General features: G+C 36.2%; 1 protein-coding gene across 1 annotated transcript in view; it reads right to left on the bottom strand.

The window, feature by feature from the left end:
• Nucleotides 1–18057, bottom strand: part of LOC107195063 (putative thiamine transporter SLC35F3) — a 34827-nt gene extending 16770 nt beyond the window's left edge. The window contains exons 1-2 of the mRNA XM_015584832.1: nucleotides 17934–18057; nucleotides 15866–16017 (exon numbers count right to left, since the gene is read on the bottom strand). Coding sequence (XP_015440318.1) covers nucleotides 15866–16017; nucleotides 17934–17998 — 217 coding nt within the window. The 5' untranslated portion in view covers nucleotides 17999–18057. The remainder of the gene's footprint in view (nucleotides 1–15865; nucleotides 16018–17933) is intronic.
• Nucleotides 18058–27608: the final 9551 nt, after the last annotated feature.

The following is a 27608-nucleotide window of genomic DNA, read 5'->3' as shown; positions in this document are numbered from 1 at the left end:
GTCGACACCGGGTCGCTGCGAAAACCCCTTTGCCACGACGCGCGCCTTTCTTCGCTGCAGGTGTCCATCGGGCCCGTATTTGTTTCGGAGCACTGTACGACACCCAACGATTCTCCCGTTCGTCGGTCTGTCCACGAGGTCGAAAGTATGATTTAAGATGAGACTTTTGATCTCAGAGTAGATGGCGTCCTTCCACTCGTCTTTGTCTGGCCCGGAGATGGACTGCCGAAAAGGAATTTCAGAGACATTCATCGCCAGCCCTGCACTTTCCCAGCCCGAAGGTTCTTCGTCGCTCGATTTTTCGCTCGACTCGCTGCTCTCCGGGTGGACGCTCTCCTCCGGAACGTCTCTTGCTGCGATAATGTTGAATTGTTTGGCAGGACGCCCCCGCCTACCGGTCCTGACTTTACGTGGTCTGCCTGGTCCTCGTCTACCCTGGTCACCTGTCTCCTGTGGATTTCCCACGGACGCACACGGTGACACGATATTCGGAGCGGATCTAACGTCATCTTGGGCAGGGCCGCAAACGAACTCCCGTTCACGCGTCGTCGTGGGGTTCTCTTGAACGGCTCCAGGCGGAAAGTTTTCTGAAAATCGCACGTCGCGCGTCACGCGGACCCTTCCGTCGAGTGGGGTCCAAATTCGGTACGCCTTCGCGTTGGTGGAGTACCCGACGAATACGCCCTCAATGCTCCGTGCTTGTAGCTTGTCCTTGCCGGGAGACTTGTCCAGGCAGTGCACTTTAACGCCGAATTTTTGAAGATGAGTGACATCGGGGCGTTTTCCGATCCACAACTCATACGGTGTCCTGGTATCCGCAACGACCGCTTCGCCCCAGAACGATCGCAATAATCCGGATTCAGCGAGCATGGATCGTGCTATTTCGATGATGGTCCGGTTTTTACGGTCCGCTATGCCGTTTTGCTGGGGAGTGTAAGGTGCGGTCAACCGGCGTCGTATCCCTGATTCCTTCAGGATGCGATCCAATGCGGCATTGCAGAACTCCTTCCCGTTGTCGGACTGAAGCGCTTTAATTTTGGCCCCGGTTTGCGTTTCCACTAGATTTTTGTACTCTACGAACCTGGATGTGACTTCTGATTTCTCTCGAAGGAGGTAAATCTCCGTCCAGCGGCTATAGTCGTCCGTGAATGTCAGCATGTATCGGGCACCTCCCTGAGTTCGCGTTCGCATCGGGCCGCAGACGTCCGTGTGCACGACTTCCAACAACGAGGCTAACCGTTTTCCGCCCTTCGGAAACGGAACAGTCGTGAGAAACGGTACAAAAGACGCGACATTGTGTGTGTACGCGTCGCGTAACAGAGAGAAAACGTATAGTGGTGGCGCTCCGCGCGCACCCCAGCGGATGCAAGGATGAATCTTTCCCGGAAGGGCTCAGATTGTGAATTCTATCAACCAATGTTTGGCTACGTAAAACATCTGGTAAATTGAAAATAATCGGCCCTTTCCGGAGCCACGAATTTTCCTAACGTAGGAACAACACGTTGGATTAAAAATACATTAAGTGATTGTGTCGGGTGATCAGTGTTAGTGGTCGTGCAGTGAAGTAAGTACGTATTCGGTGGAATAACCAGGACGCACTTGACGTTACAACCCTTAACTTCGGCTGGTGAGGTATACCTGCGATCACCTGCGAACTGGGCGATACCCTGCCATAAACCGTTTCAGCAGTCGATGACCAGGATCGCTTCAGTGACCTAGTGACACAGGTTTGCAAACTGCAGGTGAATTTCCGAAAGGGTGAGTTCTAATCAATTTATTCCTGATTATTATTTTTTTCATTTAATGCAAGCTATGACTTATTTCCGGCGATAATTCTGCAAGTTTTTGTACCTAAATTTTTCTTCGGGCTTTTTGAAGAAACTTATTCATTATCAGTAACATTGTTGCCCGTTATTAAACTACGAATTTTTATACCAATACCGAACTACGATCGCTTCTCGTTCATTCTCTGTTACATTACCTTTTCGTTCACACGTTAGTTGATAAGGAAATTTACAAATTCGTAAAAAGGAATTTACAAAAAGTAAACGTGCATTCGTCTTTTTACGTTACACATACTTTGCCTACATTTACGTTTCACTCATTAATGTCTTTAAACAACAAACGACAGATGATAAAAAGTATGATTTTATTTATTACGTCTTTTTTATTTGCTATTATACGCAGTTTCATGCCATGCATGCTGACCTACTTGTTCGGAGCTTCGTAGTGCACGCGTAGCGCGTAGCCACCGCTAGCGCGGGAACACGACTGGCAATCTCGCGCTCTGATTGGTCGCAGTTTTTCATTAATATCTCGGTAACGAAGCCTCAGATTACATTGTTGCTAAGAAAAAAGTTGTTCCAATTCACCCCCCAAGTGCCCCATTTCCGGGTCGGAGGACATTTTTGGGACACCCTGTATAATAAGTACAAGACGGTTTAAGTTGAGATAATTCGACTTTTACAATTTATATAAAATATTTACAATCGTATAATATACTTACTTAATAACAGAAATATAAAAATTTAAAATATCTGTAAGTTATTTTTTTGCGGAAAAAACATCGAAAATATCGGTCTTCGATTTTTAAAACTACGGCGCACCTTACCAAAAATCTCAAAAAATTGAGAAAGTTTTTAAATTTTCACAACTAAAATACTCAACTGAAAAATAAAAAAAAATCATTAATACGTGCCCCAGTAAATACTACCTATCAGATTATTTACAGAATTTTCGCATGCCATTACATAGGGATTTTTGGTCCTCTTATCCGACTATACCGTTTAAAAAGATCGAAGATATATTTATAACGAAACATTTTAATCTAATGGATGTTTCTACGAATATTTGTATATTTCTGTACTTCAATGGTTAAAATAACGGTAACATCTAATTGTAAGAATAATTTTTGTATTCATAACATAATAAGTATATATAAAATATAAAATGTGAATATTGAAGAGGTGTAACCGTTCGTAATACATAAACGAGCTCCGGAGAGACACACACACAGAGATAGCTAGGTGTTAGTGCACAGTAGCGATATATCGCATAACGGGAATCGACGGAGCTCGCGATCTACGTAATAGAATCGGAGTGGGAATGCCCCACTATCTATTAAGATTGCGTGCGCATCGATCCCCACCGGGTGCTGATCGAAGGAGGTCGATACGAGCCCGTCGATCAGCACTCTGCGCTGGGAAGCGAACTGATACACACGCGATCCTAAGGAAGATCCGTACGGCGAAACACGGTATCTAATCGAGAGGTTAAACCAACCTGGTAGGATCGTCAAACCGCCGTTCTTACCCTCGTTATATACGCGCCTCAAACCGAGGAGTCAAATGCTCAAACCGCGCCTTGGCACAGCCCGATCGGAAATAGTATTTAAATTAATCAATTGTGTATCAGTCGTGAACCACGCAGCAGTAAAATTGGAACGTTGTATTGTACACAGCCGTAAAATAGAGTAGAGGCACATATTAATCGAAACGTATTAATAATGTGCTGCCATTTCTGTTTTTCGGCTCTGTACAACCGTGTGTAAACGAGGATTGTGTGATATTGTTGATTCACGTGTCCTTGTTGTCGTGAGTTCGGTACAGTCACATTATATACTCTGGTTATTAAGGAATTCGGTCATATTCGCGTAGTGCTAAACTCGCACCTTCGAAGCTAGCTAAACCAGACGCGTCGGAATCGAATCGCGATACACGATCGGATTCTTGCATGGTCAACGTCTCTCTCCCGACACCGGAGATCACTCGAAATCCACGTATCGTGCCGACGAGTGGGCTCTTGGGTGTTGCAGTTTGACTGCTTTATGCACGTCTCCACTCGCGCATTTTCTCCGAACTTCGGCCATATGCGTGAGTGCTGCGACAAATCTTCAATCGTCGATTTAATATAGAACGATCGCAATTGACGACAAGGATGGGTTTCAAAGAGAGAGTTGGTGTGAACAACGTGCATTGCGAGTAAAGAAGCGGGCCACGCGACACTAATACCGTATCCACGCGCAGCATCGGTGCTCTTTTTCGGGTTAAACAATCCTCGATTGAAAGGGGGAAAGGTATTGTTGTAACACTACTCCAACAGAATATACGCAACGTTGGTTAACCTCTAAATCGTCTCCAACTTTCTTTCTAACACCAACCAGATCTCGTCGCTATCCAGTGCCTGGAGGCACGAACCAATCTAGACAATCCTGGGGAATAATCAAAGGGGCACGTGACCTCCCGGGGTTAATTGATAATCACAAAAGAACGGTTACAGAGGAAACAGTTTATTTCCCTCTTTTTAAATGTCTCGCAAATTAATATTTTTCAAGTTTTTATTTTACTGAGAGGTTACAAACTGAAATTATAAAATAATTAAATATAAAAAGTAAAACCGCCACAGTGGAATAAGAACAGGGTATCCCGACTGTTCCTCACGCGTTTAGGTTGCCGAGCGCCGCGTCGGAAACGTGAATTTTCGGCCCAGTAGATTCTCGAACAGCGTCTCCAAGGTTCCTCATTTTTTACGTTGCCGGGTGACGCAGGTAGTGGACGGAAACACCCGAACGGGCAGCGCACACGGACAGGGCTAGAGGTATGCTTGGTGTTAGAACGGTGGAAGTAAAGTGGGAGAAACCGGTAGGTCATAGTGGGGGAACCAAGTTCCACGATTCTGGCATCACTGCTGTAACGTTTTGACTTGAGGGCTGGTTTTGGCCACTCGTGTGTTGCGGCAGGTCACATCGATACGTACCCAATCGCGAGTCACATAATCATGCAGGATTTTTATGTTGACGATTTGTTAACGGGCACGGACATGATAGAGCAAGCTAAAATGTTACTAATGTTGAAGCGGGTTTTGAATTACGTAAATGGGCATCAAACGAGCCAACACTGGTTGACTCGATTTCAGACGAACCGAAGGACATCGTGTCGCAGGCTGAGAAGGATCCGAGAACCCTTGGAATGTTGTGGGGCCCACTGATCGATGAGTTGCGGGTAGCCATAAAGGATAGGATCACGATACGGGTAACGAAACGCGTAATATTATCGGAACTCGCGAGAATATTCGATCCACTCGGTTTAGTGGGCCCAGTAGTTTATTAGGGCAAAATTATTGATACAGTTGCTGTGGCAATTGAAGGTTTCCTGGGATGAATCTGTTCCACAAATGATTCATGTAGAATTCCGGGATTTTCAATCGGATTTACAGTCATTAAGGCGGCTCGCGATTCCCCGACTGGTAGTAAGTCCGAATTCTACGCAGGTAGAAATTCACGGGTTCTGTGATGCCTTTGAGAAGGCCTACGGTGCATGTGTTTACCTGCGCACGGTCGACGGTAGGAGTAATGCTACAGCTCGGTTATTGTGCGCCAAGTCACGAGTGGCACCCCTCAAAACAATAAGTCTGCCGCGACTAGAACTTTGCGGGGCTTTTTTGTTAATGCAATTAGTCGACAAGGTGCGAACTGCTTCTCGGATTGTTATAGCTCGGGAGTTTTATTGGAGTGATTCCATGATCACGCTAGCCTGGGTTAAGGGATCTCCTAATCAATGGAAGACGTTTGTCGCGCATCGGGTTACGGAGATTCAAAATCTATCACGGGGCACGTGGCGTCATGTAGGATCCGCTCGAAATCCTGCAGATCTCTTGTCACGAGGAGTACGGTCGTCCGCTTTACAAGACTTGAGTCTTTAGTGGAACGGTCCATCGTGGCTTCAACAATGTCCAGCCGAGTGGCCGGTCACTGGACAATTTCCTATTGAGTTGCCAGAGGGAAGGGCCGTAGTGTGTACTGTCCTCAAGGGAGAGACAGACACCAATTGTAGTCTCCTGACACGATTTTCAAACTACGCGCGATTGATTCGGGTGGTCGCGTATTGTTTACGTTTCTATCGTAATATTCGTAACCGTAAAAGTAATTGGGATGCTTCGGGTGCTTCTACGAACGATCTGACAAGTAGATCTCCGGAATCGGTTGGTAAATTATCAATTAGGAACTTAGATTTGGCAGAGAATGCCATCCTTAACCACTTGCGCTAAAAAGACGTGCCACGCACGTCGAGATGCCTTTGTTCCAAAACCGCGAGCGACGTGTACACCACGTCGATAGGCGTTTGTCGCAAAAATGAAAATGACGTGGTCCACACGTCGCCTAACAACCAGATTGTTTATTTCTCGAGCTACAGTTCCAGAGTGCACGGCGTCGCATAGTAATAGATTTATTTTCTTTTAATCATTTCAACCCATATTGTAAAATGGAGAATAATAGTAAACCCAGTGATATTGTTTCGACAAGTGCAAAGAGAAAGCGATTAGTTATTACATCCGATAGTGATACAGATAGCGACTGCGAGGAAATTGTTTGTCCTGTTCGAAAGCGGCGTAGAATTATAGTATCTGATAGTGAAGAAGAAAGTCGCAGTGAAGATCGTGAACTTAATTTTACATCTGAAGAATGGATATGGGAAAACAAGGAAAACAATAGCAAAATTTGGCAGTACTCACGGATTCCTGGAATGAACATAGAAATGGGAGAAGGAACCACAGCTTTGCAAATGCTAAACCAAGTTTTACCAAAAGACTTTTGGAATATCATTGTTACAGAAAGCAATCGTTACGCGAGTCAAACAATAGGAGATACAACCCGAAAAATAAAACAATCTGAGGAAAATTGGTGGGATACGAATATTGATGAAATTCATGCTTATTTTGCGTTATGCATCTTGATGGCACAAGTGAAAAAGTCGAATGTTCAATCCTATTGGTCAGGAAGAAGTATTATTGAAACTCCCATTTTTCGAAAAACAATGCCATTACGGAGATTTATGCAACTCTCCCATTTTTTACATTTTTCCAATAATGAAGTTGTAGATAAAGATGATCGTTTATGGAAATTACGAGATATAATCGATCATCTCAATGAAAAATTTACGAGTATTTACACTCCCGAAGAATATGTGTCATTAGACGAATCTCTTATGAAATATACCGGTCGAATGTCATATAAACAGTTCAATCCGTCAAAGAGGGCACGTTTCGGAGTAAAGGTTTATAAATTGTGCGAGTCTAAATCAGGATATTGTATCAAATTTAAAATATACACAGGTCAAGATACAGTGAAAAATTCAATCACTAGTGCTTCCGAAAGTGTTACCATGTTTATGTGCACACCAATATCTAATTTCGGACACACCTTGTTTTTGGATAATTGGTATTCTTCGCCAAACCTGTTTCAAAAATTACAATCCATAAAAACTAATACCATAGGAACAGTAAGATGTAATAGAAAGAATATGCCGAAAGATCTCGCAACGATAAAGCTGAAACGATCAGAAGCTATTTCAAGATCGTGCAAGGGTATTTTAGCTGCAAAGTGGAAGGACAAAAAAGATATATATTTATTGTCCACAAAACATACAAAAATTGAAATGATGGAAGTGCAGAAGAAGAGATGGAAAACTAATAACACCATTACAAAGCCCAATATCGTTTTGGAGTATAATGATGGCATGGGTGGGGTAGATCTCCAAGATAGCTACTTATCTTCTTTTTCACTTATGAGAAAATACGTGAAAAGTTATAAAAAAATATTTTTTTACTTAATGGATATTGCACTTTTTAATGCTTATGTTTTATTTTCGAAGAAATTGAATATCTCAAAAAGTAAAAAATACACGTTTTCCAAATTTCGATTAGATGTGGCGGAACAAATTTTAGAAAGTGTATGTATGCCTGAATACACAAAACGTGGAAGACTGTCTGCTGGTGACATACCACTTCGTTTACAATCAAAACATTGGGGCCATTTTCCAAGGAATATTCCACCCACAGAAGCTAAAAGAAATCCCCAAAGAAGGTGTAAAGTGTGTGCCAAACATAAAAAACGCAGCGAGACTACTTGGGAGTGCAAGGAATGCCTTGTGGCATTACATATTCCAAAATGTTTTGAAATTTACCATACAGAAGTAGATTATTAATTAATAAAATGTTATTGTTGTCATGAGTATTCATTCATATCTGTGTAAAGTTCTTTATGTAAGAGCCTACCAACGCGCTGAGGCGCTGCTTAAAGGATTGCACTCGCAGACGCGGAGCGGCGTGAATGTGACACCTTACCGCATGTTATATTGTAGCGCACGGCACCGCAACCGTGAGTTTATTCGTAGCGCAAGTGGTTAAAATGGTCCAGAAACAAGCATTCGGTCGAGAACTATTAGACCTGCGTTTAGGCAAAGTGGTCGGCAATACAAGCACGTTACGCTGTTTAAGTCCGTTTCTAGACGACAAAGGACTGCTCAGGGTGGGCGGTAGGCTTAGCAATACCGAAATGAGGTACGAGCAGCAACATCCTATGATTTTGCGGAAGGACAGTCCAATTACTCGAGCAATAATTCGTCGCGAACATGAACGTAGTTTACACGCAGGATGTGAAGCGGTTTTATCAGCGACTCGGAGGCGATATTGGCCACTGGCAGGCCGAAGCGTCGTAAAGGGTGTCTTAAGGACTTGCATAAGATGCAGTAGGACAAACCCAAAAGGTGTTGTTTACTTGATGGGTTAACTACCTGCGGCACGAGTCCGAGTCAGAGCTCCACTTTTTTGCACTGGAGTAGATTATGCAGGGCCCTTTTATGTAAAGGACCAGACGCGCAGTAAAACGGTTACGAAAGCGTATTTATGCCTATTCGTGTGTATGGTAACGAAGGCTGTTCATTTAGAGCTGACGATAGATTTAACGACAGATGCATTCCTGAATTGTCTAAAACGTTTTATCGCGCGCAGGGGGCGATGCCGGGATCTGTACTCGGATAATGGGACAAATTTTGTAGGAGTATGCAATGAAGTGCAGCGATTGCAAGGTTTTTTTTGAATGAGTCAAATCAGCGGTGCATTTCTGAATTCGCATTAACCGAAGAGATAGATTGGCACTTCATTCCTCCCCACGCTCCGCATTTTGGCGGACTGTGGGAAAGTTCCGTGAAATCCGCGAAGCGTCATTTGTTGAGAGTGATTGAGGAATTATATACGGTGTTGACGCAAATTGAAGGGTGTATGAATTCTCGGCCACTATATCCTATGTCAACCGATCCTTCAGACTTGAATTCTTTGACTACTGGGCATTTCCTTACAGGAGGCCCATTGACTGATATCCCTTATCCTGACGTCACTGACGTCAAGGTGAATCGCTTAAGTCGGTTTCAGTTGCTGCAGGCGATGTATCAGCATTTCTGGAAACGATGGCAACATGAATACCTCCACCATTTGCAACAACGAAACAAATGGAAGCTTGACATTCCAGACCAGTTTGGAGTGGGAACCATGGTGGTTCTCAAGGAGGACAATCTTCCTCCTTTGCGGTGGAAGCTGGACCGAATCACGGCGCTTCATCCCGGTGCGGACCACATAACCAGGGTCGTGTCTATACAGACAGCCAATGGACCTGTGAAGCGGCCGGTCACAAAGATTTGTGTTCTACCCCTAGACGAAGGAATCCCAGCAACCCAAGCTGAACCCGGAGGATCATCCAATCATAACGCGACTCTTTAAAAGAGTGTTATCGAACCTGCCATATTTGTACATGTACATCACTCCGCTAGATTTAACGTTATGACATTGTAGTAACTTGTAATGGTATAAATAGGATTAAGTTGCTGTATAGTCTTCTAATCGTAATTTCATGTAGCGTTAGATTAGTGATTCATGTACATAGTTTAGTGCATTTTTGTTATTAGATATAGTATTTGAACGAGAGCCATTCAAGGTGGGCGGCATGTTCTGGAACACGGTGTTCCAGGGATTGGTTTATGGCACGATGTGGCGAATGAAAGTTTGTAAAGACTTTGTCCTGCACATTTGGTCGCCAAATGTGCATGGTACGAAGTTGGTTTATAATACCAGCAGTTTTAGGCACTCTCGCGCCAAATTAGTTACCGCTCCATGTCATAAACCAAGGCTTTCCGAAGTGTAACAGGACGCTGTTGTTGTTCGTTCCTCGGCTCGCAGGGAGCCTCGCGTGCGTTACCTGGAGGAAAGTCCCCAACGTTGCCAAACTGTCGTCCACCCTGGCGTGCATTCACACTTCCACCCTGAGGAAAAAATGCGCTGAGGGCGCACTGTGAGAGTGGGGGGGGGGGCGAGGCGCTTCACCGAGGAGGCCTTAGTCTTAAGAATTTAGGCCAGAACCAATCAGTACTCCACGGGAGAAACATCAATCTCTCATTGAACATTCGGTGTGACTGACGGAAGCAAACTGTTAATTGTTTGTTACAAGTCACAGTCTTGTTTTCTTTGAGCAGGGACAGCCCCTGAACAGTCACGCGTCTAAAGTTGTTAAATAAATACAGTCCACTAGTTTTTTGTTGAACCAAGTTTCCTCATTTGTAGTCCGAGTTTGTGTAACCATTTGTCACATCCTATATTCTCTGCATCTCCAACATTCTGCATCATTACTAGGCACTTTTCATCTTTCTGCATATAATTTATTGTTATAATTACTGTACACCACATTGCTACTAATGTATTTTGCTACACTTGTTTTTCAGACTATGTACGTCGCAATACTCTATTCAGTCAGCTGACACGGACAGATTTCCAAAAATATTTTAAGGAATGTATACGGGCTGCACAAGAAAGTGTAAGACAATAGAATATAAGATTAAGCGCTCAAGATCTTACTAGAACAGTTGGCAGTCAAGGACCAATGGTCCTTTCAAAACACTTTTGGAGTAACCATAGTATACCCACACATCGAATTACAACAACCTTCTTTACGAGTCTGTAACTGTTGGTGGAGAAGATGGAGAAAAAAACAAACAGCACTTTTCACTGCTCATTTTTAATTTACTCAAACGGGAATGATCTCTCTACGTTCATACTAACTGTAACAGCACTTTTCAATGCTCACTTTTCAATTCATATGGAAAGTATCTTTCTATATTCGTAATAAAGCAAATGGCACTTTTTAGTGCCATTTTTTTTCAAAAGATTAACGAAAAATATTCATTCTTTATTTTGAATATTTAATCCCATGTTTTTCTGTTCACAGCCTTCAAATCAGCCAGTAATCATTACTACAATTTCATATATGCATATATTCAAATATATGTGGGAACGGATGAAAATGAAGAAACAGCAGGTGACTGGGATGATGTCTCAAGAATGTCAGATGACAACATTTGGAAAGTCGTCGTATAAATAAAATATATAGCCTACGTTCTACAGCAGAATTACTGTGTTTATGCTGTGAATCTGCTGTTACGTTCTACAGCAGAATTACTATCCTTATGCTGTGAATCTGACGTTACGTTCTACAGCAGAGTACTCTGTTTCTGCTGCGAATCTCACGTTACGTTCTACAGCAGAGTTACTTTTCTCATGCCGTTAAATATGACGGTATATACATACAGAATGCAGCGACAGATGCATACGCTTCTGAGGTCATGCCTGACCGACTATGACATGAGATGCCGTGCATCTGACGTTAGTTTGCTTATAGGGTAGTTGAAAGGAAAATACCAAACAGCGGTGATTTTAGGATACAACTATAGATAAAACCTTTTTACTAAACAAGTAACAAAACCATTCTTATTTATTTAACTTTAAATATAATTACTATTCTATACTCTACATATATTATATTACATTGTACACAATACTATTATAGTGTCATACATTCGACCGTGACTCAGGTTAAGAGGCCAACCTCGGAAAAAGGTCTTGTAGGGTATCGAAAAGGTATATGTATATGCGCATGTGTGTGTATGTGTGTGTGTGCATGTCCCGTGTCGCTCGCCCAATGACGGAAATTTTCCAGACGCGTGCGGGGCAGCCGTCATCGGAAAGTGACAATTTAGGTTTGGAAAAATTAGTTTTTAGAGACAGTTGAGCTTGAGAGCGAAGAACAGAACTACTATTTTGTAGCAATTTTTCTTACTTTTAGTTCGTCGTTTTATTTACATATAGTTTATACATACTGTTTTTCTAAAATCACCGCTGTTTGGTATTTTCCCTTCAACTATATCCCACACTATATTAAGTTTAAATATGATTTTGTTATTCAATAAATAATATGTATAAGCAATTAACTCATTTTTTTACAAATTGTGTCTCAATCAATGAGAAACGTTTTCAATTTTTTCTTTACATTTTCATTCTCACAATCCTCCCTTGCCCTCAAATAAATAAATACAATAAATTTATTTATGATAACTTGACATTTTCGGACGTTCTTGATTAGTATTTTATGTCAATGATACTGCTTGAACAAAAATAATCAAAAAGCCAGCAGGATATTGAATATTGATCAAGCTTTCAAAACCATGGGCGTAGCCACGTTATCAGTCGGGGGGAAGGGGAGTAAAAATATTAACACATCGACTGCCACAGTGAGAAAGGCTGTACGTAACCAGACACGCTTTATTTTGTTTTTAAAGTTATAAATCATTACAAATGTATACGTTTTGTTAATAGTGGTTGTTGGTCGTGTTTCAAATTATACTGCAATGTTAAATATTACGCAAAAATTTTATAACTCTGGGAACGGAGGGGACGGGGGCAAAATCCAATGCTTTTCTTGTAGGGTGGGGCAAAAGCCATTTTTTCCGTCCAGAGAAAAGGCTTCTTGGCTACGCCCATGTTCAAAACCTATTGAAATTGTTAGCACATATAAGACCGCTCAAGTTTCCAGGACCGTTCATGACTTCGAATCCGTTCAAGACTTCGAACCCGTTCAAGACCTCCAAGATGCTCAAGAATTCTAAAGCTTATCAAGACTTTTAAGACTTTTAAGCTTCGAATCAGATTCGACACGATTCGAAGTTTTCGTCCTTGTACAGATTCGAAGCGTTCCAAATCCCATCACTACCCAACATTGGTCCCGCCTAATCCGGGACGTCTGGTCACCTTACACCTTACACTCGAGTGATGTCTGTTGTTAGACAAGGTTCAAACCGTATGCGGCATCGTAATTTAAAGACATTGATTTTTTCAGTACACTTACTGGAAATTCAATTATGTGCAGATGAAACTTTTCCTACAATCCAGGCCGAGTGAGACTTACAGTGGGTCACAAAATTATTCGCTCACTCGCTAATGTGGCAAAGATGAACGAAATAATCAGGCAACACAGGGTACTTTTCAATTTTTTATTTGGATATACATAGCTTAAAGTTTAATTTAATAGAATCGTAAAAAAAATTGCGAAATTTACATTTATAATTACAGAAAAATGAGTTTTAAGAAATCTTTACGTTTTTTCACGTCACAAAATTATTCGCTCATTTTGTTTTAATTACTATTATGACAATATTAATATTTAGTGGGATATCCTTTTTGTCTTATTACTTCTGCAAGTCTTTTTGGCATTGATGCTACTAATGTTTCCAAATAATTATTGTCCATTTTTAGCCATTCCTCCTGTAATCTGTTTTGTAAGTCTTTCTTGTTGGTAATTGAATGTCTACTACGTATTTTAGTATCCAGCATGTTCCATACCATCTCGATGGGATTTAAGTCGGGAGATTGAGGCGGAGTTTGCATTATTTTTGGACAATTATATAATAACCATTCTTGTACCAATCTCGATTTATGTTTAGGGTCGTTATCTTGATAGAAGTGAAACACTTCTGAAATCCCCATTACTTCCGCACTCTGCTTCAAATTTTTTTTTAGAATATCCATGTACATTACTTTATCCATGGTAGCCTCAATCATTTGCAATTTTCCAACACCGTGATAGCTAATGCAACCCCAAACCATCACATGACCACCTCCGTGCTTGACTGTGCTACACAGGTTCTTGGGATCCATCTCCGCGTTTGATCTTCGCCAAACTTTTTGATGACCGTCAGAGCCCCAAATATTAAATTTACTTTCATCACAAAATATTACATTGTGCCAAAATTCAGGGGGCTTTGAGATGTATTTTTTGGCGAATTCTGTTCTTTTCTTCCTATTAATTTCGCTTACGTAAGGCTTTCTTCTTGCTACGCGGCTGTTGTACCCGTTCTTTCGCAACACTCTTCGTACCGTTTCATCAGAAACTTCTTTTTCACTAAAATTTTTCAAACTTGTATTGATTCTGGGAGCACTTATTTTCGGATTTTCTTGAACTTTTCTCACAACAAAACGCTCTTCTGAGGAATTCAATATCTTTTTCCTACCACGGCCAGCTTTGTTTATTATTCGTCCTTCTTCTTCATACCGTTTTATAATATAACGTACTGTTGAATAACTTTTACAAACGATATTTCCAATTTGTCTGATGGATTTTCCACTTTTCCAATGGAAAATTATAATTTCCCTAATATCTAGACTAGTTTCTTTACTTTTTCTACCCATTGTAATGAATTCTTGAAAATCAAAGAAATAACTGACAATAAATCCTTACTGAGCGTTTGTTTACGTTATACTGACTTTTTCCAGCAACAATCAGAAACAAATGCCCCTCTGAGTTTGTAGATTGCATTTGTTTCAGTGGATTTCGTGGCCTGAGCGAATAATTTTGTGGCGTGAAAAAACGTAAAGATTTCTTAAAACTCATTTTTCTGTAATTATAAATGAAAATTTCGCAATTTTTTTTTACGATTCTATTAAATTAAACTTTAATTTAAATTATTTCGTTCATCTTTGCCACATTAGCGAGTGAGCGAATAATTTTGTGACCCACTGTAAGTCCTTTTCTCCCTACGAATTTTCCCACTCACATTTGCTTCATTTCATAAACACATGTTTCATATTTTTCGTGAGAACTATGAAGTTTTTGTTATAATAAAATTTATGATCATTTGTTAAAAATTACTAAAGTGAAATGCGAAATAAAAAGAAGTAAATATTTCTTGAATAAGGAGTAAAATACTTTGATCACCTCTAGAAATAGACTTAAAGTTCATAATGTTGCCTTTAACCCCTTAACCTACAACTACGGGCATAGCCCGTAGTAGATGATCGGACCAAACGTAAATATTACGGGCATAGCCCGTAGTAGATGATCGGGCCAAAAGTGAATATTATGGGCATAGCACGAGCGATGCCCATAATATTTACGATTGGCCCGATCATCGTACTAAACAAGTCGTGCGAATGGCTCGAAGGCTGCGCGAGCTTGTTTACGTTTTTGGCCCAAAATTCTCGAACGTAAATCGTAGGTTAAGGGGTTAAGTTTGCAATATACTTTCTGCCAAGAGGTTATCCCGAAACGTGAAACACGTGAGCGCGCCATACAAATTTTCTAACTTTGCAATATTCTCCTACAAAAAGTAAGTCTGTTGTGGCAAGTAGATAATGCAAACTCCAAACATCAAAAGCTTGTAAATTAACAGCTATTCTAGTAAACTATTAGTTTATCTTCAATGTGGATTCATGAAAAGTGAGATGAACGGAACTCCATCAAAACTGGTGAGTTTTTCTTAATAGCAAATTAAAAGTAAGCAGATTTCATCACGTTACACTATTGTGTATCATTGTTCATAACATTACATAGATTATATACCCGTAAATAACATGTATAAAATTTATTTCTATTTTTCGTAAATTATTTGGAACAATTATATTACAAACATAAAGTTAATTATTTAATTCTTTAAATATATGTACTTAAAACATCAAGAAGAAACGTAGATTAATTAGAAAGTTTTGTTATAAAATCAGGATTACCTAAGTGTGGGCTATTTCTAATTTTCACTTTAATTTTCTGAAGAATTTGAATGTTTAATATATTTTTGTTTTATTATTAAATAAGTATATTTGCACTAAACATATATAAAATAGTTGATCAATTTTATAATCTCATTATTGTACTTCATCAATCATATCGTGAATATAATTCAGTATAGAATGTAAGTACATATTATCACATGCTTACCAGAATTATCATGAGTAACTTGACCAATACTGCTTTGGGGACCATGGTTCTGTTGATTGTCACCAAGAATGATATTTGAAGTATGAGTTTGTTGAGGATGAAATATAGTTGGAATGTCCCCGACTCCTCTGCTACCCATTCTTAAGTTTGTTCTTTAAAAGATGTTGTAATATTTGTTTTCATTATACTCAAAAAGAATTTACAACTTATCTCTATTTTAAAACGTGAAAGAAGTTTTATAATTTGTAAGAAACATGTATCGATGTGAAAAATTAATAGTGTTCAAATACTACAATAGAGACATTTTTTCATTACAATGACATTAAAACAAAAATAGAGACCCAAATATCAGAGTATTTAATTTAGCATAGGTACTGGATTCCATTACTTGCACATTAAGGCCATTTTGCAGCTTTTTACTTCATTTCTTACAATCTAATATACAAATTAATGTTATACAGATGTACACTAACAACGTTTAAGTACTTAAGGATTTAAATTGTCTATATTTTCATGTTTCAAAAATGTAATACATTCAAATTATACAGTTCTCAGTGTTGAGGTTTTTGGATATAAGCTGTGTCCTTGTAGAATTATTTTCCCAACTCTTTGCAAGTACTGCAGCTAGCTTCATTGGGGCATTGAAACACCCATACTGTGTAAGCAACTAGAGGTCAGTTAACTGTTGTTATTTTAATAATATTAACATTAAAGTATATTCAATTTGAAATGATTCTAATTGTTACACACAAGATAACCTTAATTAGACGAGTCCCTTAAAGGAAGTTATTAATGATACTAAAATAATCTTAAACGAGTCCTACATGCAACATCTAGAAAACATATACTAAATGAGATGAATGCTATCAACGAAGTAATAATATGATAAATATTTATATAGTTATTATCCACAGTCAATATACTACTCAAATTCTAAAATAATGCTCTAATAAAATGATCTTCACATTCACCATACTCTTCACCTCTAATCTTTTACTTTTAAGAAATAATGTAGTATATAAACTACTCTATCGCTGTAAGGAAAAAAAATATATGCAATTCTATACTATTACTATATTCTGGATTAGTCAGTTCAGTAGCAAATTGACCTTTACATAAAACATTTGGCATTCATCTCACTAACATCAGGCTGCTCTGAGAACAGAACTTGATTTTCTCTTTTCATTATTCCTATGTGTTCTCTAACATCCATTATTCGTTCCTCTAAAATCAAATCTCAACATACAAAGCACATAAAAGAATATCGACACACGATAAACTGATATGATTACATATACACACTCGCATGTTAGTGGACAATAAGCATTAGGGAAGAAATGTCCATGAACTTTGAAAAGGAATAGGTGCACATCTCTCATATCCTACCACTCAATCCCATTCTTAGAAAGGCCCAATTATAAATGTATCTTTTCTAACAAATGTTTCTTTCAGATTTTTTTACTTAGCCATAGTTTTATTATGATAATAAGAATTACAAATATACCTAAACTGCTGGCAAGTTTTAATGTTACAACTGCTACTTCTTAACAAAATATTTATTTATACTTACAACAGACGATGGGTTCAAAAATATTATCTATACTATCACACATGTGCAAGTGTTACACATAGATAACTATATTTTAGCTAAAGAATATACAGAAACTTTTTGGATTTGTTACTGCATTCAAAAACAGTTTTTAATAAATTAAAATCTGCATATGAAAATACTAAAATGCATTATAAACAAATACACGAATTTTAATGAATAAATTAAATTATACTTACAAGTTATTCAAATTTCAATACTTAAGAAATGAAACAGTTATAGGAAGTTAACTTCACATGTTTTGTATTAAATGAATAATACAATAAAACATGTAGTATTTTCAAATGTTTTTAATTGTTTGTCAAGTATGTGATTAAGGCAAGTTATTATGACAATTTTTCTCACAATTAACGTAACAATGATAATTATGTATCATAATAATAACGTAAATCGTATTTTACGAAATAAACAAAGTGAAAAATTATTTAAATAAGAACATATATTTTCTAAATTATGTACCTTGACTTACCTTCCTTACATTTTTCGTCGAAGGTTACGACATGCTTCATACTTGATGTATTCATCGTTAACTATTTACTAAATTTTGTATCACATGCACTCTCATAGCGATTTTATTGCAGTTCTGTTTGTAAATTTATCGTTTCTCACTCCATTAGTTCTGTAGGTTAAAATGTTTTAATTAACGAAATCTAATAAAGCAATTGCCAGCATATTATTTGTACTCCACTGTTAACATAATTTGCCACTTTTTAAAATAAACACAGTATGTCTTTGTTTGCCAACAATTTTGGTTGATTGTTTAATTATGTGGTTGAGTTAATCTTTTACATCGTGTTACGAATTTCATATTGTACAAACTTATCACGAATACATTCCAATCTCTAACTAATTTTTCGTGATTTTACGTATACTATGTTACGCCATTGATTACCAGTAAACTTCATACTACAACCTTTCAGAACGCCCTAGTTGCGTCTGCGCCCTATACGGTTTCTACTTGCTTCATTATATTCCAAAAGAGCGTTCGATATGTAAATTATATTTACCGTAAGTACTTAAGTAAGATTACTAAAAATGAACGGATAACATGTAAAAAAAAGTGTTTTCTTTAAATTATTATATTGTACTGTCATTTACCGTGAAACTTAGAAAAATATTTGAAAATTACATAAATACATTTTTCCAGAATTGAAATTTTGAAGATTCAAAGGACTACATGAAAAGTAACATATCTATAATGTTCGTAGGATTGTATCGTAATGTATTATATGTAATGCTGTATAGTCGTATCATTTATTTTTATTTGAAGTAATCAATGATACTTGTTATTATTGGAAATTAGAATATATGTTATGAGACGTATCTTGTAACATATATTATAGAAAGCGGGGTGTGATAATAAAGTTTCGAGAACAAATGATTACACTTCCTCCTGCATGGACTCTTGTCATTTTTATTTCTTTCTGGTCACGCAGATCGTGCCAATACTATTGAAACTCGTCAGGGCTATCTAAATTAAATTTTTTCTCGTCTGAGACTATCACCGTTTTCCATTTTTCGGTCCACGACATGTGATTTTCCGCAAATTTTAAACGTTCTTGTTTGTGGAATTTGGTTAATGGTGGATGTTTCGCTCTTTTAGTGTATTTAAGTGTTCTACACGATCGTAAAACTTGCTGTACACATTGAACACCAACTGGCAGGTCTAATTTCACTTTTATTTTAGATTCATTAAGTTTATTTTGTCGTGCTTCTTGAAGAATCTTCCCTTTCTTTCTTTGACTTCATTTTTTCGGACGGTTCGTAGATTTTTTAGTGCCGTATTATTTTTTTAATTGTAACAAATGGTTTACTACGTTTAATGATCTTTCAATCCACCTTGAAATTTCTCTGTTTAAGAGACCCATATTGGTGAAAGCAATAATTTGACCCTTCACTACCATTTAACGGTTTTCTATGACCCATTATGATTTAAAAGTATTAAACGAACATAAACTATTTTTCAAAATGTTTGAAGAATATAAATCATTGTACTTACCATACAAAAATGTTTAAAAAATTGCACTGACAAAAGTATTTTTTAAATATTTCACCGTGAACCTAAGATTATTTCGTATCCTTTACACGATACTTTTGAATATGTTTCCTAAAGAAGTACGTCTTTACATTAACGCTTTTGATATTCGAGTGACTGCTTACACAGTGGGTAGGGCACATTCTTGTGCAACAATAACAAACGGCACAATACGTTTCCGAAAACGTAAACAGAAATAAACACAGTAAACCAGCCAACGCGGATAGTAAACCTATCATTATTTCGGTCACTGTAAGTAATCATATGGGGTCCGGAAACGGATTAATTCATTTTATATTAATTTTTATGCGGAAAATAGTTTCAGTTTACGAACATTTCGGTTTATGAACGACCTTTGATCGAGGTTTGACCGAGGTTTGACTGTACATTAGGGTGGCTCTTACTTTCGACTTATTTTTCGCTGCACCCCACAGAATAGTTCCAATTAATAAAAACATAATCTGTGCAAAATCAGTGAAAACGTGACCTAGGCTCTTAAACATTAAAATAATTCATTAAATACTCATAAAATCGGTTTCTTTCGATTATCTTCTAAACTATTGATTATATCAGAAAACCCACTAGACAAAACTTGTAGATCTAGACAGGACGCATTTTTTATGTTATATTACTTTTTTCTTACGACGAACGGTTTTCGAAAAAAAAAAAAGAAATACACTGAAATTTTGTTTCTCAATTTTGGAAGTTGTAGTGTGTTTTGATTATTCTTTATCAATGAAGACTAAACAAATGTATATTATTTATTTTCGACCCTAAAGGACTATTCTTAGGGGATTAATACACTTTTTTAAAAATTTCTCTAGCAAGAGATGTTCAGCGAGCAAAGTATACCACATAAAGTGTATAATATAATACATAAAAAGATGTACTACAAACGTGTTATAAAAAGATATATTATTTCATTAAGAAAAAACAGTTACCTTTGAATCTCGAAAGGACTTCCACTCAGAAAGATTTCGTTTTATCTATCGTATACTCCTCTTAATCCCTTCCATACACTGTTAATAGTAATTCTGCGATACAGAAATTATGATCTTGAGATTTACGGTCACATATGGAATAAAAGAATACTTACGGCAAAAATTTTTCTTGTCAATACCATAGCTGCTAAACTGGAGACGATCGTTCAGATGATAAAATAAAGTCGAATTAACATTCGATTTTTATATACAACTACTATTGTAATTGTATATAAACATTTTACTTATTTAAAAAAAATAGATGCATAACACATGAGAAATTATCAAATGAAAAATATCGAAGTTTTATTTAGAATATGTAAGTATATGTATGTATAATATATGTAGATTGATGTGTACATATCAATCTATATTATACATATATTTCGAATAAAGTTTATAATCAAAAATATACGTATATTAATACTAGAACTACTAAAGCTGTCAAAATGACGGATTACAGATTTACTATTTTACTATTACTGAAGTTATAATGGTGCATGCTTCTCACGGAATTTATGTGGGCTTTTAATTTAATACCGATTTTATTTTATGAAATATTATACTAGGTTGTTTTATATATTTTGTATGTTATGTATTATACAATTTAATTTAGTATACATTCAATGCTGGTAGTTCTAGTATTAAAGCTATGATTGAATCCATATTGTATAATAATGGCGATTTCCATGTCGGATATACAAATTAGAAGTTTAATACTAATTTAATACAAATTAGAAATATATTGAGAGCGAATATAATGCTTACGATATTAGGCACTAATGTTTAACTATTTCTATAAGATTTTATAAGTGATCGAGTTGATTTCGTTCAGTGTTTCTTTTTAAACGAAGATCAACGGAAATCAAAAGTGTCATGCGTTTTTTCTATAAATGGATAATTGAATTAGAAAAAACTAAGTTTGGTTCGGTTATTTTGAAAACGTATAGGGTATAAGGTGGTACAAAATAAGACTACACATTTACGATAAAAATATTTTATTCTTTATTTTTCTGAAATAAGAGACTCGATTCATTTGAAATATTACGTGAATTAAATATCATTGAAGTTTCGTATTAATATTTGAGGTTCTTGTTCCGTTATGTCCATACCATATATGCCTATTTGTGTCATACAAATGGTACAGTCGTACAGAATAGTAATTTACGCAGTAACTTACAGATGGTTCAATGTGATGGTATTGTACAAATAGTATATACAATAACGTCAAACCTAACTAAAACGAATGATGCACATGACAGTAAAAATACAGCAAACGTTCTTATATTTCTCTGCAGTATTCTGTATTTTATTGAGAAAAGTAGTGTTTTCTGTTCTGGAGTTCCATCTGCATTTACTACATTCATACAAAATTAATTTAAATAAATCAAACATTATAACACTAACATTTACAGATTATCCAGTTTCTTTATAGAATAACACTAGTAAACATTTACGAAATAATGGGAAGATTTAAAACAAATAATATCGTGCCTAATACCACACTTTTTACCTGTTCTGTTTTTAAAAGATGATTGCATGTATGTACATTAAATTAAGAATATATGATATTATCTAAATTTTTAATACTATTTCAATACATGTATAAGATGTAGGGCATTTCACTGGATTAGTTTTCAAAAATTCGTGTTATTCTACAATGAGTGGCTCACTTAATCTTAATAAGGCAGTAAAAGTCTTTCTGGATATCACATTTTTAATGACAGATAAAGTTTAAGTTTAACAGTTTTAAGACTTCAATTATCAATAACAATGGTGTGTATTCAACTCTTGGAGTTGATATTTGTAATGTATGCGTGAAGGCATATAAAAGAAAAAATACAGCGATTTTAATCTCCCTAACACGAAGCATTTTCTTGCTGTCATAATAAACGCTAACAGATAATCTCTATGGCATGAGAACCAAACATAAATCATAGCACGCATGTAATAATTTGAAAGGTAGCTCTTTACATTAATCAGTATTGTATGTTTTAAATTCTCGGAAATATTTCGTAGTATGTTCGATATCAAAATTTCTACCAAAGGAAGCTGATATAAATATATGCGTGTATGTTTTTTTTATTGAATTAAAAAAAACACTTACACTCTCTTAATACTATACACCATACCACTTTATGTATCAAACATATTATCGGAAGCAATCTAAGTTTATATTTGTTAATGCATCAATATGTGGATCAACATATTGATAATATAAATTTATGATGTACTAATATATGGATTTTACATGCCATTTATTATAAGGTAAAGTATATGTTGGTGTAATCATAGTCAACTGTTATTTAATGAAACCTTAAATAAGAAGAAGAATACGGATTAAAATGCAAGAAACTTCTAGAAATATTTTTTACTCACATAATAAGGTTTCTAATGAAAAAAATAAATTAAAAAGTTATCACAATGTTCTGAAGTGAATATTTTAAATGATCGTAATTAGCGAACGTTTAAAAACACTAATACTATAACTGCACATATAGTACCTAATTATTTGCATTAATACACTTGTTAGGAATAATAAAATGTCATTTACATTATGCGAGTTTGATGTCAATTCTGAAATAACAGATGAAGAAAGTTTCTATTAAAACACGCTGCGTTTCTCTATTAATCGTAGAAAATTGTTGCCTCTTACTTTCAAACGGTACAGTGTAAAAAATATATTTTAATAAAAATCACTCTTTTCTCATCTATAGGCTATTTTATACAGTACATTCGGTGCCTTAATAATATCAAATCAAATTTGCACGATATACATATTATTTCTTATTTTGCACACGCTTATTAACAATGTTCTTATTTACAATTGATATATACATATGTATATGTTTATATATATACAAATGTACATGAACATGTTTATATATATACAAATGTATATGTATATGTTTATATATATACATATGTATATGTATACAGGGTGGGGCAATAACTATGTCCACTTTGAATATTGCCGTTGTTTGTAATCATATGAAAAAATGTTATACACAAAACTTACACGGTATAGAGGGGGGCATATTGTGACACATACTGCATCACGTGCATGTCTTATCGTTTCTGAATTTATTCTAGCACATGCTGTAATTATCTGTTGTTTCATATTTTCTGGTACAGTGGGTATTTTTTGATAAACAGCATTTTTCAATGCTCCCCAGAGAAAAAAATCTAATGGGGTTGAATCTGGAGAACGAGGTGACCAAGAAATAAATCCTCCACGTCCTATCCATTTATTTGGGTAAAGTTTGTTCAGTGCATCTCTTACTCTCCGAGCATAATGTGTTGGACACCCGTCGTGCTGTAACCACATCATTTGGCGAACATTTAGTGGTACATTTTCTAATAAAGTCTCCTATGAAATAATATAGCATGTACTAGAATAAGTTCAGAAACGATAAGGCATTCACGCGATGGTGGGATACGAAGATTGCATTGACGCAAACGGTCATCACTTCGAACATCTCCTGTAATGTAAGAAAGTTTATTTTACTACCACATTTGACCTTGCATGACCTTCAATGATAGCTCGCTGAAGTCGTCTGAACACCGACTATCATATCGCGAAAAAAATATAGTATTCCATTAAGAAAAATAGAGATGACCTTGAAATCTCCTCTATGCCTTCATCTGCGCAGAAAATGTGTCACATTTTCAGTATATAACATTGTTTCATATTATTACAAATACAGACAATATTCAAAGTGGACATAGTTAATGCCCCACCCTGTATACGGGGTGTCCCACCTAACTCTGCCACCCTTATTATACTCTGATTTGTCACGATACAAGAAAATGGTTCGGGACAAAGTTAGTGAATTTTAGGTGGGAAATTAGGTTATGAGATTAAAGGTCATCTCAAGGTCATATCTTCTGAGATTTCTCTAATGGTAATGTTTTTTTAAATGGAGTGACCTATTTTTTTATTTACCATTACAAAGAGGAGATATATTAGATTATAACGCCCGCCCTATATTTTTTTAAAGACAGTAGTGACTAATTTTTGGGTAATAAAAATAATAAATATATACACATTAAATTTGGTTGTCATTTAAAAATTTTAAAAACAGTGACAACTCTTTGAGCATGCACTAAAATAATAAATAATGCGATTATAGCGTTTATTTTATTTCTGCAATTCATTTTCTGTGAGCTTCCACCTCGACTAGTTACGTGCGCAATTTTCAGCCCAAGGTAATGGCAAACACAAAAATAGGGCATTCCATTTTAAACAAACGTTACCATTAGAGAAATCTCAGAAGATATGACCTTCAATCTCATAGCCTAATCTCCCCAAATAGACTAACTTTCTCCCGAACTATTTTTTTGTACCCCGACAAATCAGAATAATTAAGGGTGGCAGAGGGTGGAGACACCCTGTATATGTATATATATATATATCTATATATAGAGAGCAATAAATATGCTTAGGTTTACAGAAGATGACTTTGGGATTATCAATGATTCTTATTTATTAAATGAGTGACTGACGTAAATTATTTACACATACACAACAAATGGTTTAATATAAACACATGTAATTCACTATCTACGATAACGCTTAAGAATAAATAAGTAGATACAATCATACATAAAATATTTGTAAATTTTTGTTATTGACTTGCTAGAATCTTACTTTTTCTTGTTTGCTACATCACACTTCAAATAATAACAGATAGTTCTCCATATACGTGCAGTCCTTAATAGAATACATCCTTTAAGCGACATTTATCTTCCTAGGTTGACAATAAAATAGAAGTTAAGATGAACAGCTATGCACTCTTCGTACAAATATGCAATCTGAAGAACACACGTTACTCTATTCCTAAACAAAAAGAACACAGATAATGTTTAGCGCTTTCTAGCGAATAATATACTAATTAGAAAATTTTAAGATCAATATTCTAAACATACATTCTTACTTGTCCTAACTTTTACGTAATTTGATTATTCTTAGTTTAACTAGATCGTTAACAATTACACTTTAGGAGAATACTACATGAAATGATAATGTTACGTTACAATTTTGTGTAACAATTTTGTCATAATGTTCAACATAAGTTGATGGACACTATTAATTTATAGTTCCTCGTTTTCATCATTAACATACTCTTACTTTACAGAGTTGTTACTTTTTTGTAGTTGAATTGCAATTAACAGAATTAGGAAGTCCCTATTTATTCCAAGTAATGACAAATGAATATAATCTGAATTTCCAACAAAGCAAGATCTTAATGTTTAACGCTGATTTTTCAATAAAATTTTATATATTGACACAGGTTGTAATGTTAACACATTGACAGCCGGCGACCTAAGAGACATTTAAAGCCCGAGCGCCGCCAACGTATCGGCCACTTAAACCCCGAACGCCGGCCTTATCCGTTTGTTTCTGATTACTGAATAGCCAAAAAAAATATTTAAAACATTATATATTTTCGTAAAATAGTACATTTTATTTTCATATTCGTCATATACAATTTAACGGTAATTAAAAATATAAAAATACAGTTTCTCATTTCATGGTGGATTATTACATATATATAACGTAAACAGAAAACAAAAGTTTTAATATTTAAGGCAAGTGTGGTATTTCTCGAAACATTGTCCAAGATGTAAAGGTACTAAGCATTCAGCACACATAAAGCTACTCTCGCTTCTTTTTTTACTAGCAGAACAAACTTTACACGGACGTCGTACGTATCGGTTTTTTTTTCCTGATCCAAGAATTCTGATAACTTTATGTTTCTTCATATCACCCGAAAGTGTCTGGGGGCTATCAAATTTTGGTGTGCGAGGTGTAGGAACAAGTACAGAAGTGCTTGAAGTATCAGAATGAGTAGTACTAGAAGTATCATTTAATACATCTTGAGTATTTGCGAATTCCTCGATCCAAGAACGTCCAACAGTATGTAAAAATCGTTTATATTTTATAATGTTGCCATTCAATTCAATATATAATCTAAATGCATTAAACATTGCGCAATTTAAAAGAAACAAGACTGTCTTCTTTGTCCTCTTCACCGTTTTTCTCATGATGGAATAATATGATAAATACTGATCTGCCAAATCTACACCCATCATATATTTATTATATTCTATGACGGAATGCGGTTTTATTATTTCTTGTTTCGTTTTCCAGTGTATTTTATTTGTTTTCATTAATTCTCCCGAATGTATCGTGGAAACCATGTATACGATATTCTGTTTCGGCTTCCACGCCTGTACCAAAACTTCACCTTTTCTTTTACATCTATATTCTCCAGTTTTCAATCTGAGATGCCGTAAAGACTCGGGAACACCCCTATTTGCTCTAATTGTACCACAAACACGTGTACCATTTGTCATAAGCAATTCTGCGGTTTTAATGCTATTATAATAGTTGTCCATGCTTAAGTGGTGTCCCAAACATATATTTTTATCAAGTAATGACATAATTGTCTGGTCCAATTTTTTGCCTTCCGCACAGTATATTTCTATGTTGGAAACATATCCGGTTCTAGCTTCGCATAGCATACGGCAAAGTAGGCCGTACTTTATTATTTTTGCCGGATTGTATGTTTTTATAGATAATTTCCCACGCCATGGAATAATGGATTCATCAAGCGAAAGTTCTTTCCTAGGCGTATCAAAATTTATCTAATAAATAGCTAAGCTAGGCGATTTAAATTTATCTAATAAATAGCTCAGAATGGGCTGAATCTTCTCGAGCTTATTAGAACCGGTTATTGTTTGATTGTTTGAAAAATGCCACGTCCTCCAAATCTGGCGAAATCTATTACGTGGCATTATAGTGGAGAACGATGGGGTTCTCGTATAAAAATCGGAGCACCAGTAATCATCTTTTACATCTTTCTTTACCTGGCCCATCATTATAATTATACCAAGAAATTTTTTCATCTCGGCTAGAGTAATATCACGCCACTTTGACATTTTCTTCCTCTCACTCATCTTGTCCTTATTTTGCTGGTAATAGATGTTGGATTCATTGATCATTAATTGAAACAAATCATTGCCAATAAACAATTCGACGACTTCTTTTATGCTTTTCTTATTAGTAGGAAAAATCTTTGGGCCGGGCTCACCAGTAAAATCTGGTATGTTAGG

Source organism: Dufourea novaeangliae, unplaced genomic scaffold, assembly GCF_001272555.1.
Source record: "Dufourea novaeangliae isolate 0120121106 unplaced genomic scaffold, ASM127255v1 scaffold50, whole genome shotgun sequence".
NCBI lineage: Eukaryota > Metazoa > Arthropoda > Insecta > Hymenoptera > Halictidae > Dufourea > Dufourea novaeangliae.
This window is presented reverse-complemented; position numbering and strand designations above follow the sequence as displayed.